This window comes from Pan troglodytes, chromosome 10 (assembly GCF_028858775.2).
Source record: "Pan troglodytes isolate AG18354 chromosome 10, NHGRI_mPanTro3-v2.0_pri, whole genome shotgun sequence".
Classification (NCBI taxonomy): Eukaryota; Metazoa; Chordata; class Mammalia; order Primates; family Hominidae; genus Pan; species Pan troglodytes.
The window spans coordinates 29,555,497-29,576,106 of NC_072408.2; the positions used below are offsets into that span (position 1 = coordinate 29,555,497).

The window sequence follows — 20,610 nt, forward strand, 5'->3', positions numbered from 1 at the left end:
GTACTTCTCCTAATGCTATCCCTCCCCTAGCCTCCCACCCCCCGACAGGCCCAGATGTGTGATGTTCCCCTCCCTGTGTCCATGTGTTCTCATTGTTCAATTCCCACTTATGAGTGAGAACGTGCGGTGTTTGGTTTCCTGTTCCTGTGTTAGTTTGATGAGAATGAAGATTTCCATCTTCATCCATGTCCCTGCAAAGGACATGAACTCATCCTTTTTTATGACTGCATAGTATTCCATGGTATATATGTGCCACATTTTCTTTATCCAGTCTATCATTGATGGGCATTTGGGTTGGTTCCAAGTCTTTGCTATTGTGAACAGTGCTGCAAGAAACATACGTGTACATATGTCTCTATAGTAGAATGATTTATAATCCTTTGGGTATATACCCAGTAATGGGATTGCTGGGTCAAATGGTATTTTTCATTCAAGATCCTTGAGGAATTGCCACACTGTCTTCCACAATGGTTGAACTAATTTACACTTCCACCAACAGTGTAAAAGCATCTCTGTTTCTCCACATCCTCTCCAGCATCTGTTGTTTCCTAACTTTTTAATGATCACCATTCTAACTGGCATGAGATGGTATCTCATTGTGGATTTGATTTGCATTTCTCTAATGACCAGAGATGATGAGCTTTTTTTCAGATGTTTGTTGGCCACATAAATGTCTTCTTTTGAGAAGTGTCTGTTCATATCCTTCGTCCACTTTTTGATGGGGTTGCTTTTTTTTTCTTGTGAATTTGTTTAAGTTTTTTGTAGATTCTGGATATTAGCCCTTTGTCAGATGGATTGATTGCAAAAATTTTCTCCCATTCTGTAGGTTGCCTCTTCACTCTGATGATAGTTTCTTTTGCTGCACAGAAGCTCTTTAGTTTAATTAGATCCCATTTGTTAGTTTTGGCTTTTGTTGCCATTGCATCCCATTTGTTAATTTTGGCTTTTGTTGCCATTGCTTTTGGTATTTTAGTCATGAAGTCTTTGCCTATGCCTCTGTCCTGAATAATATTGCCTAGGTTTTCTTCTAGAGTTTTGATAATTTTAGGTCTTAACATTTAAGTCTTCAATCCATCTTGAGTTAATTTTTGTATAGGTGTAAGAAAGGGGTCCAGTTTCAGTTTTCTGTGTATGGCTAGCCAGTTTTCCCAATACTGTTTATTAAATAGGGAATCCTTTCCCCTTGCTTGTTTTTGTCAGGTTTGTCAAAGATCAGATGGTTGCAGATGTGTGGTATTATTTCTGAGGGCTCTGTTCTGTTCCATTGGTCTATATCTCTGTTTTGATACCAGTACCATGCTGTTTTGGTTACTGTAGCCTTGTAGTATAGTTTGAAGTCAGATAGCGTGATGTCTCCAGCTTTGTTCTTTTTGCTTAGGATTGTCTTGGCTATATGGGCTCTTTTTTGTTTCCATATGAAATTTAAACTAGTTTTTTTAAATTCTGTGAAGAAAGTCAGTGGTAGCTTGATGAGGATAGCATTGAACCTATAAATAACTTTAGGTAGTATGGCCATTTTCACAATATTGATTTTTCCTATCCATGAGAATGGAATGTTTTTCCATTTGTTTTTGTACTCTCTTATTTTCTTGAGCAGTGGTTTGTAGTTCTCCTTGAAGAGGTCCTTCCCATCCCTTGTAAGTTGTATTCCTACTTATTTTATTCACTTTGTAGCAATTGTGAATGAGAGTTCACTCATGATTTGGCTTCCTATTATTGGTGTATAGGAATGCTTGTTATTTTTGCACATTGATTTTGTATCCTAAGACTTTGCTGAAGTTGCTTATCACCTTAAAAAGATTTGGGGCTGACATGATGGGGTTTTCTAAATATACAATGATGTCATCTGCAAACAGATACAATTTGACTTCCTCTCTTCCTATTTGAATACCCATTATTTCTTTCTCTTCCTGATTGCCCTGGCCAGAACTTCTAATACTATGTTGAATAGAAGTGGTGAGAGAGGGCATCCTTGTCTTGTGCTGGTTTTCAAAGAGAATGCTTCCAGTTTTTGCCCATTCAGTATAATATTGGCTGTGGGTTTGTCATAAATAGCTCTTATTATTTTGAGATACATTCCATCAATACCTAGTTTATTGAGAGTTTTTCACATGAAGGGGTGTTGAATTTTATTGAAGGCCTTTTCTTCATCTATTGAGATAATCATGTGGTTTTTGTCATTGGTTCTGTTTATGTGATGGATTACATTTATTGATTTGCATATGTTGAACCAGCCTTGCATTCCAGGGATGAAGCCGACTTGATCATTGTGGATAAGCTTTTTGATGTGCTGCTGTATTAAGTTTGTCAGAGTTTTATTGAGGATTTTCACATTGATGTTCATCAGGGATACTGGCCTGAAATTTTCTTTTTTTGTTGTGTCTCTGCCAGGCTTTGGTATCAGGATGATGCTGGCCTCATAAAATGAGTTAGGGAGGAGTCCCTCTTTTCCTACTGTTTGGAATAGTTTCAGAAGGAGTGGTACCAGCTCCTCTTTGTACCTCTAATAGAATTCGGCTGTGAATCTGTCCAGTCCTGGGCTTTTTTTTTGGTTGGTAGACTAGTAATTACTGCCTCAATTTCAGAACTTGTTATTGGCCTATTCAGGGGCTCATCTTCTTCCTGGTTTAGTCTTGGGAGGGAATATATGTCCAGGAATTTATCCATTTCTTCTAGATTTTCTAGTTTATTTGTATAGAGGTATTTATAGTATTATCTGATGGTATTTTTTATTTCTGTGGGATCAGTGGTGATATCCCCTTTATCATTTTTTATTGTGTCTGTTTGATTCTTTTCTCTTTTCTTCTTTATTAGTCTGGCTAGTGGTCTATCTATTTTGTTAATCTTTACAAAAAACCAGCTCCTGGATTCATTGATTTTTTTTTTCTTTTTTATCTCTCACATTTTAGGGCTACAGTTTCTTTCTCTTTTTTTTCTTTTTCTTTTTTTATTATGTATTTTTTATTATACTTTAAGTTCTAGGGTACATGTGCACAACGTGCAGGTTTGTTACATATGTATATTTGTGCCATGTTGGGTGCTGCACCCATTAACTCGTCATTTACACTAGGTATATTTCCTAATGCTATCCCTCCCCCATCGCCCCACCCCATAACAGGCACCAGGGTGTGACGTTCCCCTTCCTGTGTCCAAGTGTTCTCATTGTTCAATTCCCACCTATGAGTGAGAACATGCAGTGTTTGGTTTTTTGTCCTTGTGATAGTTTGCTGAGAATGATGGTTTCCAGCTTCATCCATGTCTCTACAAAGGACATGAACTCATCTTTTTTATGGCTGCATAGTATTCCATGGTGTATATGTGCCACATTTTCTTAATCCAGTCTGTCATTGTTGGACATTTGGGTCGGTTCCAAGTCTTTGCTATTGTGAGTACTGCTGCAATAAACATACGTGTGCATATGTCTTTACAGCAGCATGATTTATAATCCTTTGGGTATATATCCAGTAATGGGATGGCTGGGTCAAATGGTATTTCTAGTTCTAGATCCCTGAGGAATCGCCACACTGTCTTCCACAATGGTTGAACTAGTTTACAGTCCCACCAACAGTGTAAAAGTGTTCCTATTTCTCCACATCCTCTCCAGCACCTGTTGTTTCCTGACTTTTTAATGATCGCCATTCTAACTTGTGTGAGATGATATCTCATTGTGGTTTTGAACTGCATTTCTCTGATGGCCAGTGATGATGAGCATTTTTTCATGTGTCTGTTGGCTGCATAAATGTCTTCTTTTGAGAAGTGTCTGTTCATATCCTTAGCCCACTTTTTGATGGGGTTGTTTGTCTTTTTCTTGTAAATTTGTTTGAGTTCTTTATAGATTCTGGATATTAGCCCTTTGTCAGATGGGTAGATTGCAAAAATTTTCTCCTATTCTGTAGGTTGCCTGTTCACTCTGACAGTAGTTTCTTTTGCTGCACAGAAGCTCTTTAGTTAAGTTAGATCCCATTTGTCAATTTTGGCTTTTGTTGCCATTGCTTTTGGTGTTTTAGACATGAAGTCCTTGCCCATGCCTATGTCCTGAATGGTATTGCCTAGGTTTTCTTCTAGAGTTTTTATGGTTTTAGGTCTAACATTTAAGTCTTTAATCCATCTTGAATTAATTTTTGTATAAGGTGTAAGGAAGGGATCCAGTTTCAGCTTTCTACCTATGGCTAGCCAGTTTTCCCAGCACCATTTGTTAAATAGGGAATCCTTTCCCCATTTCTTGTTTTTTTCAGGTTTGTCAAAGATCAGATGGTTGTAGATGTGTGGTATTATTTCTGAGGGCTCTGTTCTGTTCCATTAACCTATATCTCTGTTTTGGTACCAGTACTATGCTGTTTTGGTTACTGTAGACTTGTAGTATAGTTTGAAGTCAGATAGCGTGATGCCTCCAGCTTTGTTCTTTTGGGTTAGGATTGACTTGGCAATGCAGGCTCTTTTTTGGTTCCATATGAACTTTAAAGTAGTTTTTTCCAATTCTGTGAAGAAAGTCATTGGTAGCTTGATGGGGATGGCATTGAATCTATAAATTACCTTGGGCGGTATGGCCATTTTCATGGTATTGATTCTTCCTATCCATGAGCATGGAATGTTCTTCCATTTATTTGTGTCCTCTTTTATTTCGTTGAGCAGTGGTTTGTAGTTCTCCTTGAAGAGGTCCTTCATATCCCTTGTAAGTTGGATTCCTAGGTATTTTATTCTCTTTGAAGCAATTGTGAATGGGAGTTCACTCATGATTTGGCTCTCTGTTTGTCTGTTATTGGTGTATAAGAATGCTTGTGATTTTTGCACATTGGTTTTGTATCCTGAGACTTTGCCAAAGTTGCTTATCAGCTTAAGGAGATTTTGGGCTGAGACGATGGGGTTTTCTAAATATACAATAATGTCATCTGCAAACAGGGACAATTTGACTTCCTCTTTTCCTAATTGAATACCCTTTATTTATTTCTCCTGCCTGATTGCCCTGGCCAGAACTTCCAACACTATGTTGAATAGGAGTGGTGAGAGAGGGCATCCCTGTCTTGTGCCGGTTTTCAAAGGGGATGCTTCCAGTTTTTGCCCATTCAGTATGATATTGGCTGTGGGTTTATCAGAAATAGTTCTTATTATTTTTAGATACGTCCCATCAATACCTAATTTATTGAGAGTTTTTAGCATGAAGGGCTGTTGAATATTGTCAAAGGCCTTTTCTGCAGCTATTGAGATAATCATGTAGTTTTTGTCTTTGGTTCTGTTTATATGCTGGATTACGTTTATTGATTTGCGTATGTTGAACCAGGCTTGCATCCCAGGGATGAAGCCCACTTGATCATGGTGTATAAGCCTTTTGATGTGCTGCTGGCTTCAGTTTGCCAGTATTTTATTGAGGATTTTGGCATCGATGTTCATCAGGGATACTGGTCTAAAATTCTCTTTTTTTGTTGTGTCTCTGCCAGGCTTTGGTATCAGGATGATGCTAACCTCATAAAATGAGCATAAAATGAGTTAGGGAGGATTCCCTCTTTTTCTATTGATTAGAATAGTTTCAGAAGGAATGGTACCAGCTCCTCTTTGTACCTCTAATAGAATTCGGCTGTGAATCCATCTGATCCTGGACTCTTTTTGGTTGGTAAGCTATTAATTATTGCCTCAATCTCAGAGCCTGTTATTGGTCTGTTAAGAGATTCAACTTCTTCCTGGTTTAGTCTTGGGAGGGTGTATGTGTCCAGGAATTTATGGATTTCTTCTAGATTTTCTAGTTTATTTGCATAGAGGTGTTTATAGTATTCTCTGATGGTACTTTGTATTTCTGTGGGATCGGTGGTGATATCCCTTTATCATTTTTTATTGCATCTATTTGATTCTTCCCTCTTTTCTTTATTAGTCTTGCTAGCGGTCTATCAGTTTTGTTGATCTTTTCAAAAAACCAGCTCCTGGATTCATTGATTTTTTGAAGGGTTTTTTGTGTCTCTATCCCCTTCAGTTCTGCTCTGATCTTAGTTATTTCTTGCCTTCTGCTAGCTTTTGAATCTAGCAGAAGTGTTTGCTCTTGCTTCTCTAGTTCTTTAATTGTGATGTTAGGGTGTCAATTTTAGATCTTTCCTGCTTTCTCTTGTGGGCATTTAGTGTTATAAATTTCCCTCTACACACTGCTTTAAATGCATCCCAGAGATTCTGGTATGTTGTGTCTTTGTTCTCATTGGTTTCAAAGAACATCTTTATTTTTGCCTTCATTTCATTATGTACCTAGTAGTCATTCAGGAGCAGGTTGTTCAGTTTCCATGTAGTTGAGTGGTTTTGAGTGAGTTTCTTAATCCTGAGTTCTAGTTTGATTGCACTGTGGTCTGAGAGACAGTTTGTTATAGTTTCTGTCCTTTTACATTTGCTGAGGGGTGCTTTACTTCCAACTATGTGGTGAATTTTGGAATAGGTGCAGTGTGGTGCTGAGAAGAATGTATATTCTGTTGATTTGGGTGGAGAGTTCTGTAGATGTCTGTTAGGTCTGCTTGGTGCAGAGCTGAATTCAATTCCTGGATATCCTTGTTAAGTTTCTGTCTCATTGATCTGTCTAATGTTGACAGTGCAGTGTTAAAGTCTCCCACTATTATTGTGTGGGAGTCTAAGTCTCTTTGTAGGTCTCTAAGGACTTGCTGTATGAATCTAGGTGCTCCTGTATTGGGTGCATATATATTTAGGATAGTTAGCTCTTCTTGTTGAATTGATCCCTTTACCATTATGTAATGGCCTTCTTTGTCTCTTTTGATCTTTGTTAGTTTAAAGTCTGTTTTATCAGAGACTAGGATTGCCACCCCTGCCCTTTTTGTTTTCCGTTTGCTTGGTAGATCTTCCTCCATCCCTTTATTTTGAGCTTATGTGTGTCTCTGCATGTGAGATGGGTTTCCTGAATACAGCACACTGATGGGTCTTGACTGTTTATCCAATTTGCCAGTCTGTGTCTTTTAATTGGAGAATTTAGCCCATTTACATTTAAGGTTAATATTGTTATGTGTGAATTTGGTCCTGTCATTATGATGTTAGCTGGTCATTTTGCTTGTTAGTTGATGCAATTTCTTCCTAGCATCGATGGTCTTTACAATTTGGCATGTCTTTGCAGTGGCTGGTACCGGTTGTTCCTTTCCATGTTTAGTGCTTCCTTCAGGAGCTCTTGTAGGGCAGGCGTGGTGGTGACAAAGTCTCTCAGCATTTGCTTGTCTGTAAAGTATTTTATTTCTCCTTCACTTATGAAGCTTAGTTTGGCTGGATATGAAATTCTGGGTTGAAAATTCTTTTCTTTAAGAATGTTGAATATTGGCACCCACTCTCTTCTGGCTTGTAGAGCTTCTGCCAAGAGATCAGCTGTTAATCTGATGGGCTTCCCTTTGTGGGTAACCTGACCTTTCTCTCTGGCTGCCCTTAACATTTTTTCCTTCATTTCAACTCTGGTGAATCTGACAATTATGTGTCTTGGAGTTGCTCTTCTTGAGGGGTATCTTTGTGGCATTCTCTGTGTTTCCTGAATTTGAATGTTGGCCTGCCTTGCTAGGTTGGGTAAGTTCTACTGGATAATATCCTGAAGAGTGTTTTCCAGCTCAGTTCCATTCTCTCTGTCACTTTCAGGTACACCAATCAAATGTAGGTTTGGTCTTTTCACATAGTCCCATATTTCTTGGAGGCTTTGTTTGTTCCTTATTATTTTTCCTCTAATCTTGTCTTCACACTTTATTTCATTAAGCTGACCTTCAGTCTCTGATATCCTTTCTTCTGCTTGATCAGTTTGGCTATTGATACTTCCGTATGCTTCACAAAGTTCTCAAGCTGTTTTTCAGCTGCAACAGGTCATTTATGTTCTTCTCTAAACTGGTTATTCTAGTTAGTAATTCATCTAACCTTTTTTCAAGGTTCTTAGCTTCCTTGCATTGGGTTAGAACATGCTCCTTTAGCTCGGAGGAGTTTGTTATTACCCATCTTCTGAAGCCTACTTCTGTCAGTTCATCAAACTCATTCACTGTACAGTTTTGTTCCCCTGCTGGCGAGGAGCTGTGATCCTCTGGAGGAGAAGAGACATTCTGGTTTTTGAATTTTTAGCCTTTTTGCCCTGGTTTTTCTTCATCTTCATGGATTTATCTACCTTTGGTCTTTGATGTTGGTGACCTTCGGTTGGAGTTTCTTTGTGGACGTCCTTCTGTTGATGTTGATGCTATTCCTTTCTGTTTGTTAGTTTTCCTTCCAACAGCCAGGCCCCTCTGCTGCAGGTCTGCTAGAGTTTGCTGGACGTCCACTCCAGATCCTCTTTGCCTGGATATCACCAGTGGAAGCTGTGGGACAGCAAAGATTGATGCCTGTTCCTTCCTCTGGAAGCTTCGTCCCAGAGGGGCACCCACCCGATGCCAGCTGGAGCTCTCCTGTAAGAGGTGTCTGTCGACCCCTGCTGGGAGTTGTCTCCCAGTCAGGAGGCACTGTCCCCTCAAGGGACCCATTTGAGGAGGCAGTCTGTCCCTTAGCAGAGCTCAAGCACTGTGCTGGGAGATCTGCTGCTCTCTTCAGAGCCAGCAGGCAGGAACATTTAAGTCTGCTGAAACTGCACCCATAGCTGCCCCTTCCCCCAGGTGCTCTGTCCTAGGGAGATGGGAGTTTTATCTCTGAGCTCCTGACTGGGGCTGGTGCCTTTCTTTCAGAGATGCCCTGCCCAGAGAGGAGGAATCTAGAGAGGCAGTCTGGCCACAGCAGCTTTGCCGAGCTGCAGTGGCCTCTGCCCGGTTCAAACCTCCCAGTGGCTTTGTTTACACTGTGAGGGGAAAAGTGCCTACTCAAGCCCCAGTATTGGGGGACGCCCCTCCCCCCACCAAATTTCAGCATCCCAAGTCGACTCTAGACTGCTATGCTGGCAGCGAGAATTTCAAGCCAGTGGATCTTAGCTTGCTGGGCTCCATGGGGCTGGGGTCTGCTGAGCTAGACCACTTGGCTCCCTGGCTCCTGCCTCCTTTCCAGGGGAGTGAATGGTTCTCTCTCACTGGCATTCCAGGCACCACTGGGGTATGAAAAAAAAACTTCTGTAGCTAGCTCAGTGTCTGTCCAAGTGGCCGCCCAGTTTTGTGCTTGAAACCCAGGGCCATGGTGGCCGAGGCACTGGAGAGCATCTCCTTGTCTGCAGGTTGTGAAGACCATGGGAAAAGCGTAGTATCTGGGCTAGTGTGCACCATTCCTCACAGCACAGTCCCTCATGACTTCCCTTGGCAAGGGGAGGGAGTTCCCCAACCCCTTGTGCTTCCTGGGTGAGGCAACGCCCCACCCTGCTTCGGCTTGCCCTTCATGGGCTGCACCCACTGTCTAACCAGTCCCAATGAGATGAGCCATGTACCTCAGATGGAAATGCAGAAATCACCCGCCTTCTGTGTTGATCTTGCTGGGAGCTGCAGACTGGAGCTGTTCCTATTTGACCATCTTACCAGCCACCAGATAACTCAATATTTTCATAGGCATTTTGACCATACTATATTAAAGATTTCATTGGGCAGGAAGAGAGGAGTTGCAAACAGGATGTTAAAAAGAAAAAAGTAACTAGAAACTTCATGAGATTCAATAGAATATATTTCTTTAGTGGAATCGAGGAGTTCAACACTACTCCCCACCTTCTTGGCATGGGATCCCAAGGGGTTACTAGAAGGAAAGAAGGAATAGTATATGTTCATCTTTGAATCCCCACTACCTTTCAATGTGCATGGCATATAGTTGGCAGTTAGTAAATATAGTTTTTAAGTTCATGTTGTTGAATGGATGACAACTTAGAAAGTCCACTTCCATGGGACTATGAGGTGGACAGACTTCTATCCTAGCAAGAATATAATTAGGCTTCCCCAGCCTCCTGATAGTACATTAATGCTGCTGCTGATTCATCTGATGCCCAAAGCATATGGATCTGGTCCTAGTCACCTATGTAAAATGCCAGCATAAGAGTGCCTTATCACAGGGGACTTCCTTGAATTGTCTAATATCCAGCTTCTTTTCAAAACCTAAGTGAGAGAAAAGATTGACATCTAACAAAGATCCCAAGAGATATTCAGTCTGTTGACCCTGGGATCCACCTTTAGATCATGTTGACCAATACATTATCTCATCCCATTCTAGAGATACCATCATTGATTTGCTTTTTAATCTTATATCTCAACCTTGATCAGGGAACAGATGTTGGAAACTACCTCTGCATCCTATCATAAAATGTGTTGAGGGCATTATCCATTATATCATTTACCACCATCTGTATATAAAAGCCCATGAGAGAGATATCTTTTAGAGCTCTCTGCTAGAATCATCTTTATTTCCACCACAGAGACTAGTAGACTTCCTCCTTTCCAATAGTGAGAACTGCATAATTGATTATGTTTCCTTTATTATTCAGGTTGCTGGGAAATTGAGTCATTCTTTTTATTGGAGCAAAATTCACATAACATACAATTAATCATTTTAAAGATACAATTCAGTGGCACTTAGTACATTCACAGAGTTGTGCAAATATTCCCTCTGTCTAACTCCAGCACATTTTTATCATCCCAAAAGGAAACCTTGTATCCATTAAGCAGTCATTTTTCCCTCCCCAGCAACCCTGGCAACTACTAATTGTATTTCTACTTTCTGTACCTATGGATTTACTTATAGTTCAGTGTCATGCTTGCAGTGTAGTCAAACTGCACCTCTGTTAACCCTTGTGGTAGGGCATTTGTAGACTCTTCCTGGTTGTTTCTTTGTATTACTTATTTTGTTTCAAGCAAACAGCCTCAAGATTTTTGTGTAAAGATGAGTAGAGATAAATACAAATAAGAATACCCTCCTTTTTACCTCCAGAGCCACTTGCCACCCTTCTTGCTGCTCTGCCATGACCTATATGGTCTACACTATGGACTCTCAAGCCTTCTGGCTTCCAGTTGAGTTTGGCTAGTAGGGAATCATGGCAGTCGATCAGAGGAAGGGAGGACAATGATGAAAAGTATTACTCTCCCGACTTCTTCCTTGTGGGTTCACTGAAACTGGTCCCTTGACTGAAGGTCCCAGCTCATGTCAAGGAGCCCTCATCACTTAGGCTTTTCTGAATCCTGGTTCTACTAGCAATTCTATTCTTTGCCTTTTCAGGCTTAGTAGGGTATGGTCCCTATTATTTCTGGCCCCAGAGTACAGTATCATCCCTTGTAGTTTCCTTATAAGCTTCTCACACCTTTCTAAATTGTTCCTTTATTAAACTCTTCTCAAGTTATCCTAATTTGAGTGTACCATGTGTTTCTTGCTGGGACCCTGACTTAAACAGTATACTCTACCCCATGGTTCTTGTTCAGCTGTCAATCAACATAATTTGCTCAGAGTCCTCTGCAGATGAGCAGGTCTGGTAGATTCTCCTAGAGCCAAACAATGTCCTCTTCATCGTGTCCACTGCATTCACATAGGGTTCTATTAAAGTGTATAATGGGCAGATTGACATAGTTTGCAGGTCAGGGCAGTAATCCCTGAGGACGTGACATTTGAGCAGAGCAGTTGTTAAAGAAAAAAAAAAAAGTAGGTGAAGGAAGGGACAGGAAGAGGTGGGGCATTCTGTGTAGAGAGAACAACATAAATGAAGGCACTGTAGCAGCGGCTGACAGCATTTTGAATGACTAAAATAGGAGTTCAGGACTGGAACAGAGAGAAGCAGAGCAGAATGGTGGAAGACAAAACTGGTGAAGGAAGCAGAAGCCAGATCATGCAGGTCCTTGTAGACCATGTTAAGAACCTGTACTCCGTTACCAGAACAGCTGTGGAAAGCTTTTAAGCTTGGGATTAACGTGATGAGATATTCAATTTAAAGGATCACTCTGGATTGGGGAAGGTGAAGGGCATGAGAGGATGTGGGGAAATCAGATGATGGTAAGTTGGGCTAAAGTGGAGATCATGGAGATGGAAAGAAAGGATGAAATTGAGAGCTATTTAGGGGGTAAAATCAAGAGGAATTTATAAGGATCTGGGAGAAGATGGAGCCAGAGATGGCTCCTGGGTTTCTGGTTTGTGTGATGGAGTGCAGCATGAACCCATCACTGGAGAAGGAAACCTGCAGAAGCAGTGGAGTAGGGTGGTCTCACTCTTCAGTTTGGGACATGTGTCAGTGTTCCTAGGAGATATCCAAAAATTGTTCTAAGTGACAGATAGGAGCTTGGGGGAATGATGTGTGCTGGATTTAAGAGTGACTGAGGTAAGTGAAACTGTGGGCTACTGAGGTGAGAGAATACAAGACTGAGCTCATGTTCTGTAGACTGTTGTCAATAAGCCCTGATTGTCTTTCATGAGATAAACATCCTCTTTTCTTCATCATTTTTTTTTCTGGTTAGTTAGATTAGGACCTTACTATGATAGAATCTTGCTAGAAAGTTGTAGTTGTGCCCTGGAAACTTCTTAATGTGGAAGCTTCATATTATGTGATGTCTCTTTGAAGGTGGAAGCCATCCCTCCAAACTCAGTCTTTAAAGGATATTATTATTGTCATCCAAATATTTGAAGGTCTGAGGATTTTTATCCCACCTTCATAAACATAGTTATCAAGAATCACTTTTCTATCTAGCTGCTCATCTCTTCTATTGATTGTAGGATACTGGGATTTAGATTCTAGCTACTGTATATTTTCATAAAATTGGTTAACCTGCCTTAACTTTCTCTGGCTAGCTACTTAACAGGCATCGTTATTTCTCTGTAGATTCACAGATTGTAATGACTAGGGAAATTTTATTCAAATCTCTTCATTTTACAAGTGAAGAAAATGAGGTCTAAGGGAGATGATGGCTCGGGCCACATGCTGAGTTGATGATATAGCAAGAACCACCCTCTAGCTGGTCCTCAACTCCAGCCTTGAGCCCTGTGTAGCACTACACTGCCTCTTCCCTTAACCATGACTTTAAATTAATCTTACCTCAGAACTGTAAAGCTTTCTACTTTAAGTTTTAAAAAAGATTCATTAATTGCATATTTGCATCCCCCAAATGGAAATATTACACTTGTTGTTTTTTCAAGCCTTAATGGGGCAAGTTGTACTTAAAGAGAGACTTATTCTAGTTTCCAGTCACAGAAGCGTACTGTAGAAGCTGTGGATGCTCTCTCTCTCACCCTCTAAATTAATGATGGCAGAGGATCTGGCATCCTTTTCCTAAGCTTCTTAATACTCCTACTCCTATCATTTCTTTCTACCAGAACAATTTCATGTTAATTTTTCATGATCATTGGAACATTAAAACCACAAAAATATAAGTTTTAATACTTTGGCAAATATACAGGCCATGAAAAAAAAAACAACTAACTTAAGGGTTTATATTTAAACACCTTTTGAATATCCTGATGACTTCTTTAAAAACTCTCATGTTTAATCATGATTTAGTACTTTTTAGAAAAATGAATACTTTGAGTATTGGGTAATGGTTGGTTGTAGTTTTATATAATTTACATCTGCAAATACCTACTTTAAATAGCCACTTCTTATAAAAACAGTTCAAGACAGATTCATTGGCGCAGTCCTCTCAAATGAAAAGGCCTATTGGAATACCAATTCAGTCATTGTATCAAAGGCCCAAACTCACAATGCTCACATAAATACGATAGAAGTTTCTTTCTCAATCTCTTGAGAAATCCCTGAAGATTTTAGGAACCTAGGCTTCATCTATCTCATGGCTTGATGCCCTGGTCTGCATGGTTGAAGATGGCTTACCAGTTCTGAGCCCACATTCCACCAGCAAGGGGGAAATGAGGGAGAGGGGGGCACAGCCATTCTTTTTAAGAGCACATCCTGGAACACAGTCACATCTCACTTCCCATTGGCTGGAACCTGGTCCTATGGCTTCACCTTGCTGCAAGGGAGGCTGGGAAATGTGGTTCTTAACTGGGCAGCCATTTGCTCAGCTAAAACTTAGAAACCCTATTACTGACAAAAGAAGAGAAGATGACATATCAGGGAACACCTAGCAGTTTCTGTCATTCCTAAAAGAGATTAATAAGTAATATAGAAACTTTATCACTTTCACCTGTTAAGTAAAATAAATTTATCTTTAGACATGACAAAACCACGAGGAAAAACATAAGTGATTGTCACCCCACAAATATACCTATTAAAATCCAACAAGACCATGGAAAGTGGGTTTGAGAAATCAAAATTAGTCATTCTAAAGTTCTAGAAAGATAATGTGAGAAAAGGCCCTGGTAGGCCAGACCTCATGTGGGGTTTGGCTGAGCAGAAAAAGGTTGCTATGCAGCATGCTTAAGGAACAGAAAGATGATGGCTGACTGCTGGGGGTGGAGCCAGAGGCATCACATTGTGTGCACTGGGCTCAGCCACAGATCTTTGTTAAAATTGAGAGGTGGGCAAAATTAACCACCTTAGTGATAGAAGGACAACTAAAACAGAGGCTGTGGGGACTAACAAGGATTCTTTACTAGAGTCTCCTGACTAAGGCTCATGATGTGCAAACTACCATTGCACATAGCCACGGGGCCCACTCACTGAAAACTCCAAGATGAGAGTAAGACAGGACGCACAATGACCAGGTGAGACTCTGCTGAGAAACAAAGCAGCAAATGAAGGAGAAGGAGAGAGAGAAGCCAGGACATTGTCATTGGCCCTAGTCTGATGTCAGGAGATCAGGGGAATTAATACAGCAAGGTGAACGAGAGCAGAGAGTAGCATCCACCATAGTTAGGCTTATGGGCAAATCAACCGTAGGATCTGGAGTAGTTGTAATACCCCAGAGCCAAAAACTCTCCTTAATAATTAAGACCTTTGGCTCCTTGCAGATATTATTAATGAAACTCTGCTCTGGAATTGACAGGAAGAGATACAGGCCCTGATGGTCTCTTAACCTTTTTAAGGACTAACATTTCAATCTTACCAGTCAGTTAGGAAACATGGTGTTAATACATACAAGAATCCTTAGCACTGGATATGCATGTTGTTGGCCTGGATATTATCATCTTTACTTTAATAAGTATCTTATCTCAAACTGAAGATGGCTCTCTCCCATGGACCTTTCAGCTTCATGAGTCAGTGCATATTACCTGAGCTTCAGCAATGGGAATACAGATTTCCTATTTCACTATATCTGAGTGGGGCCTTGATGACAAAGATGTTCTTGCAGAAAGGCAAAATTGTATTAATGGAGTGTCAAACATCAGAACAGTCGAAAATTAGAAAAAGATTACAGACCAATATGCAGTCTTGAAAAATGACATGACTCAAAGGCTTGAGGTCATAATATAGCAATAATGAAAATATCCTATATGTATAACAAAGTGCTTTGTTCATTGGTTTGGTTTTAATAAACACTGTGGAAAATATACCATTGTATAGGTAAGCAAGCAGGCTTAGAAAGTTTTAGTATTGTTAATTGTCAATTTTATCAAAATACAAAAAAAGGAAAGTTTTAGTAACTAGTCTTGTCTTAGATACCATGACACAAATATTGTGAAAATGAGAATTGAATCAGATGTTTTAATTCTATGTCCCAGACTCTTTCCCTTGTGTCTGTGGCTCTAATGAGCTTTAAGCAACATCATGAGCTTTCTCGTTTGTTCATGCATTCATTCCACAACTATTAGTGGCATACCTCCGATGTGCTAATCATTATTCTAGGCACTGAGAATGCTGTGATTGACAAGACATAGTCTCTGCCTTCAGGCATGTTTACAATCTGGCAAGGAACACAGGCATGTCGTCCGTACTGGCCACTATGAACCAGTGAGATGTATGCTACAACAGCAGGAATAGAGCAGGCTGTAGAAGCACATGTGAAAAGCATTTTACCAAATTACAATTTAGGCTTCCCGAGGAATTGATGTTGGCATTGAGTACGCAAGTGTTAGAAGGAGTTGAAGGAACAAAGAGTGTTCCAAGCCAAAAATAAAGCATATATGAAGTTAAGCTTTACAAATTCAACTTAGTGTAACATTCCTACTACTTGGCTAGAGACATCATCCATCCATCCATTCTTCTGATTATCTATCTACCCATCCATTCATCCTTCCATCCCTCTTGTCATTCTTTTATTTATCCACCCACCCATCCTTCTTTTCTTTCTTCCTCCCTTCCTCCCTTCCTTTCTTTCTTCTTTCCTTCCTTTCTTTTTTATATCCATCCTTTCATCCATTCATTCATCCATCCGTCTATTTATTCCTGGTAGGTGCTAAGATATTTATTGAATTAAGTAATTAATTTAAAAAACCTTTACTGAGAGACCTAGTATATGCTAGGCATTGTGCCAAGCACTGTGGAGGGGATAAAGATACCTAAGATATTATCCCAAGTGACATGAAGCTTAAAATCTCATTGAAGAGATGAACATTACACATAAATTAATACAATACAAGCTGAATGGAACAGGTGTGTTAAGAGGTGCCCTATGAATTTATTATTGACTGTGGGGATATTATATGGAGGGAAATCTAAGTTTCAGTGATAAAATTAACAGGCTAACTCCAAACTGAATATTCTTCATCTCTTTCTTTTGTCTCTTTGCTTATTTGTTTTATTTGTTTTGTTTTCTGAAATTTGTTCTTTGACAGACTCTGTGGCAACAGCATCCGGGCCACTACTAGTCGAAGTTGCCAAAACTCCTGGTGCCAGCCTTGGGGTTGCCCTAACTACCTCGATGTGCTGTAACAAACAAGTCATTGTCATAGACAAAATCAAATCTGCAAGTATTGCAGACAGGTAAGTATTGTAGAAAGTGCCTACTTTTCCACCAGGCGCAGTGGCTCACGCCTGTAATCCCAACACTTTGGGAGGCCGAGGCGGGTGAATCACCTGAGGTCAGGAGTTTGAGACCAGCTTGGCCAACATGGTGAAACCCCATCTCTACTAAAAATACAAGAAATTAGCCAGTCATGGTGGCAGGTGCCTGTAATCCCAGCTACTGGGGAGGCTGAGGCACGAGAATCACTTAAACTCGCGAGGCAGAGGTTGCAGTGAGCTGAACCATTGCACTCCAGCCTGGGCAACAAGAGTGAAACTCCATCTCAAAAAAAAAAAAAAAGAAAGAAAGAAAGAAAGTGCCCCTTTTCAAAATTGCATGTGTGCAATTTTAAATATATATACACACATATGTACACACACTTGTAATACACATATGCACATGCATATACACATACACACACACACACAGTTCTCTTGCGAGTTTATACAGGTTTCACACACAGAAGCAAGTTACTGTTGCAGGGCTTAAAAATTCACCTATGTGTCAGCCACCCCATGATGTCACTTCACGTCATCCAGATGTTTGGTGTGGCCTTTAGCAATAGAAAAAAAAATCAAGCAACTAAGCAAGTTTTCTTACTGTGTCCTAAGGCACTAGCCTGTTCTTAATGTAGGGTAGCTGAGTAGATCTTTCTTAAACCCCATGCAGAGCAGTGATGGGTTTTCCTGAATTGTTGACAATTAAATCCTGCTACCATAAAATCTGATTTGTTTCTTAAATAAATAAAACAATACTTTTTAAAATATTTTTTACAATACTTTAAAAAAGTCCTATACTCTCATAGCATGTTAATCTTAGGATTTTACAACCTTCGAGGGTGTCTTAAAACATCATTCGCTTCAATGCCACAATAAAAATGAAATTTCATGTTTCTAATTAATATTTTATACTCGTAAGGTAAAAGGGGAAGAAAAAAAAAGACTACCTTTCCATCTAATTAATTATTTTACAGCTCCTGGTAAGAAAAACCTCATCTCCCATAGCTAAAGCACTCCAAGTGCAAAAAATGTGGAATTATGTTTTTAGTTGGAAGATATGACTTGAAATGCTTTTGTCTTGAGAAGTAGACTATTCACACTGGGAATTTATAGATATACTGCACCTGAATGACCAGTCTCCCCTGTATGTTTCCAGCCCTCTTCTCCACGTGCCCCTCAACCTGCCTTTCCACCTCCAGCCATGGTGCAGTGAACTGCAGCAACCCCCCGTAGTGGTCAGTCTACATCTCCACTGTGGTCTTACCCGACATTCAGTCCTTGTCAGTGACAGCCGTTGATCCAGGGGTGTTCTGCAGTTCAATGGCACAGGATGCTTTAATTTTCTCCCTCTGTTTTTTCCCATTCCACAGGGGGTAACCAGTTTAAGGAGCTGTTCACTTGACTGGTATGTGGGGATGCTGACGATTGCGCTAGCTTTTCTTAACTCATCCAGTAGCCAGCTCTTGAGTTCAGCAAGATGTAGCAGCTAGCCCCTTCCCTGCCCCCATGTTTCCCCTTGACTCACCACGCAGGCCTGGTTTTATTACTCACTTGACTCCTGCATAATTTCTACCATTTTCAAGAGCTTTTATACTAATACATGTTCAACTCCAGAGTAACATAATAATAAAGAACTGGTGATCTTGGAGCTTGTGTGAGGATTCCAAGGAAGTATTACTGAAATCTCCCCAAGTTATTCTTCTTTACACGTAAAATAGACCCTATTCCAATTCTGAGAGTCATGTTTGAGATTCTGAAGATTTACCCACTCATGTTTATAGATAGAAAAGCCTAGAACAAAAAAACACAGACAAAAGTCCAGGGGAAACATTTTCCTGTTTTTCCCTTTCCTCTTGCTCGCTTTCCCTCAACTTTCCACACAAGCACTCCAAAATAAGATTTTTTTTTAAAGAAAGACAAGAGAAAACATTTTGTTGAATTTTTCTCTATTTTCCACAAGGTTTTACTTCCTTATTCATATTTAAGGTACTTAAAATTTGGCAGATGGTGTTTCCTATAACACTCAAACTTTTCTTTTTTTTTTTTTAAGTAAATGAAAAACTGTGAAATTTTAACTATGAAGGACATGAAAGTCAGATTCCAAAGAGGAAGGCACTGCCTCTTACCGAGTATTTCTCCTTTCCGTAGATGTGGCGCATTGCATGTGGGAGATCACATCCTCTCCATCGATGGAACCAGCATGGAGTACTGTACACTTGCAGAAGCAACCCAGTTCCTGGCCAACACCACTGACCAGGTCAAGCTTGAGATCCTTCCCCATCATCAGACCCGGCTGGCCCTAAAGGGGCCCGACCATGGTGAGATGGTCCACCTGGATCAAGCTGCTTCTCTGGCCCTCACAGTGTTGTTCCCTCTAGCAGAGTTAGACAGCAGAAAGACACTGGGTCTCATTCCGCCTTTTTTTTTTTTTTTTTTTTTTTTTGAGACGGAGTCTCACTCTGTCCCCCGGGCTGGAATGCAGTAGCATGATCTCGGCTGAGTCCAACCTCTGCCTCCTGGGTTCAAGCCATTCTCCTACCTCAGCCTCCCGAGTAGCTGGGATTACAGGTGACTGCCACCATGCCCAGCTAATTTTTGTATTTTTAATAGAGACAGGGTTTCACCATGTTGGTCAGACTCATCATTTCTTTTCAAAACAAGATTATGTTTGTTTACTGTAATTCATCTTCCAAAGTCTCTTTTTCAAGCCACACATAATTTGCTTGAAACCCTAACATCGAGGAAAAAATTTTCAGGCTAGTGCTATTTGATATTTTTTTCTTAAAAAAGTCTTTGGTGCAAATTGAATGTGCAGACAAGGAAAATAATTTGACTTCCTGGTATACATTTTGAATTTCCAGTCTAGATGAAGGCCAATGAAGACAAATAGTAAAGCTCTCACTTAAAAATAAATAAGTAAAGTGGATTTTAATAGCAGAACCTTCAAATATTTGGCAGGAATCAGAGGGAACCAGTTATATGAAGCCTTGGTTTACAATATGTTATGTCTTTTGCCAGTGTAGTTTTTTTCTTAGGATAGAGAACAACCTGTCTGAGCAAACATCTTGTCTGGGAGAATCAGAATATTTAACTCCATTTATTCAATAGAAAGTGTCAGCTGAAGGTATCTGCATTTTGACTCCCTTGAAATTCACAGATACATTTGCTGGGTGTTTATACCATCTACCTAGGCACCTTTAGGCAAAACCTGGTATGAGAAAGGGGTCTTTGAGCCCCAAATCAAATGAAGTCAAGTTTTCCAGTAGGATATTTGTTCCGACTCCTTCTCCTGCCCTATTCCTTAAAGCAAACACCATTCCTTTGTACTCCTTGAAATTAGAGGCCTCACTAGTATTGTCAGGGTGGCCTGAAGGAGGATAATGCATTTCTGTATATTTAGACACAGTGCAGTTTTCTCTGAAATTGAAATTTTGCTTATGAGGGGGTCATTTGTATTGTGTCTCCCACCTTTTAAAATGCACTACACTTCTCCACAGTCTGGGGCGGGGGGAAAGAGGGACCAGATAATTTTCATACTAAATCAGTCAGCTGGATGCAACCTTTTTAATTAAATGGAGCTTAGACAGCCCTGAAGCTAATGAAAATCTCTAGTACAACATTACCCTTATCAGATTTTAATTTTACACATTGGAGTAGAGAAATGATGCAGCATAGGCAGGTTATGAAAAGAAAATCAGCATCACAGTATTGGAATAGCAATGCAAACAGCTGTAGGAAGGTGCCGTTCACAAGGATGCACACCATTCCTATCAGGAGGCCCCGTGAGCCCTTCCTGCACTCTGGCAGAGAGGAGAGATTTCTGAAGCTGTTTAAGTTTCTTTAAATTAATTGGCAGTCATCACTGGATTTGGAGCACAGTAGCCATAAGAATGTACACTGTGTAGTGC

The 20,610-nt window shown here is 40.2% G+C and overlaps 1 protein-coding gene across 18 annotated transcripts in view; it reads left to right on the forward strand.

Moving 5' to 3' along the window:
• GRIP1 (glutamate receptor interacting protein 1) overlaps positions 1-20,610 on the forward strand; it is a 716,800-nt gene that overhangs the window by 582,497 nt on the left and 113,693 nt on the right. For all 18 annotated transcript variants that reach the window (XM_054664158.2, XM_054664159.2, XM_016923073.4 and 15 more), the window contains 2 exons: positions 16,534-16,681; positions 18,851-19,020. In XM_054664158.2, coding sequence (XP_054520133.1) covers positions 16,534-16,681; positions 18,851-19,020 — 318 coding nt within the window. The remainder of the gene's footprint in view (positions 1-16,533; positions 16,682-18,850; positions 19,021-20,610) is intronic.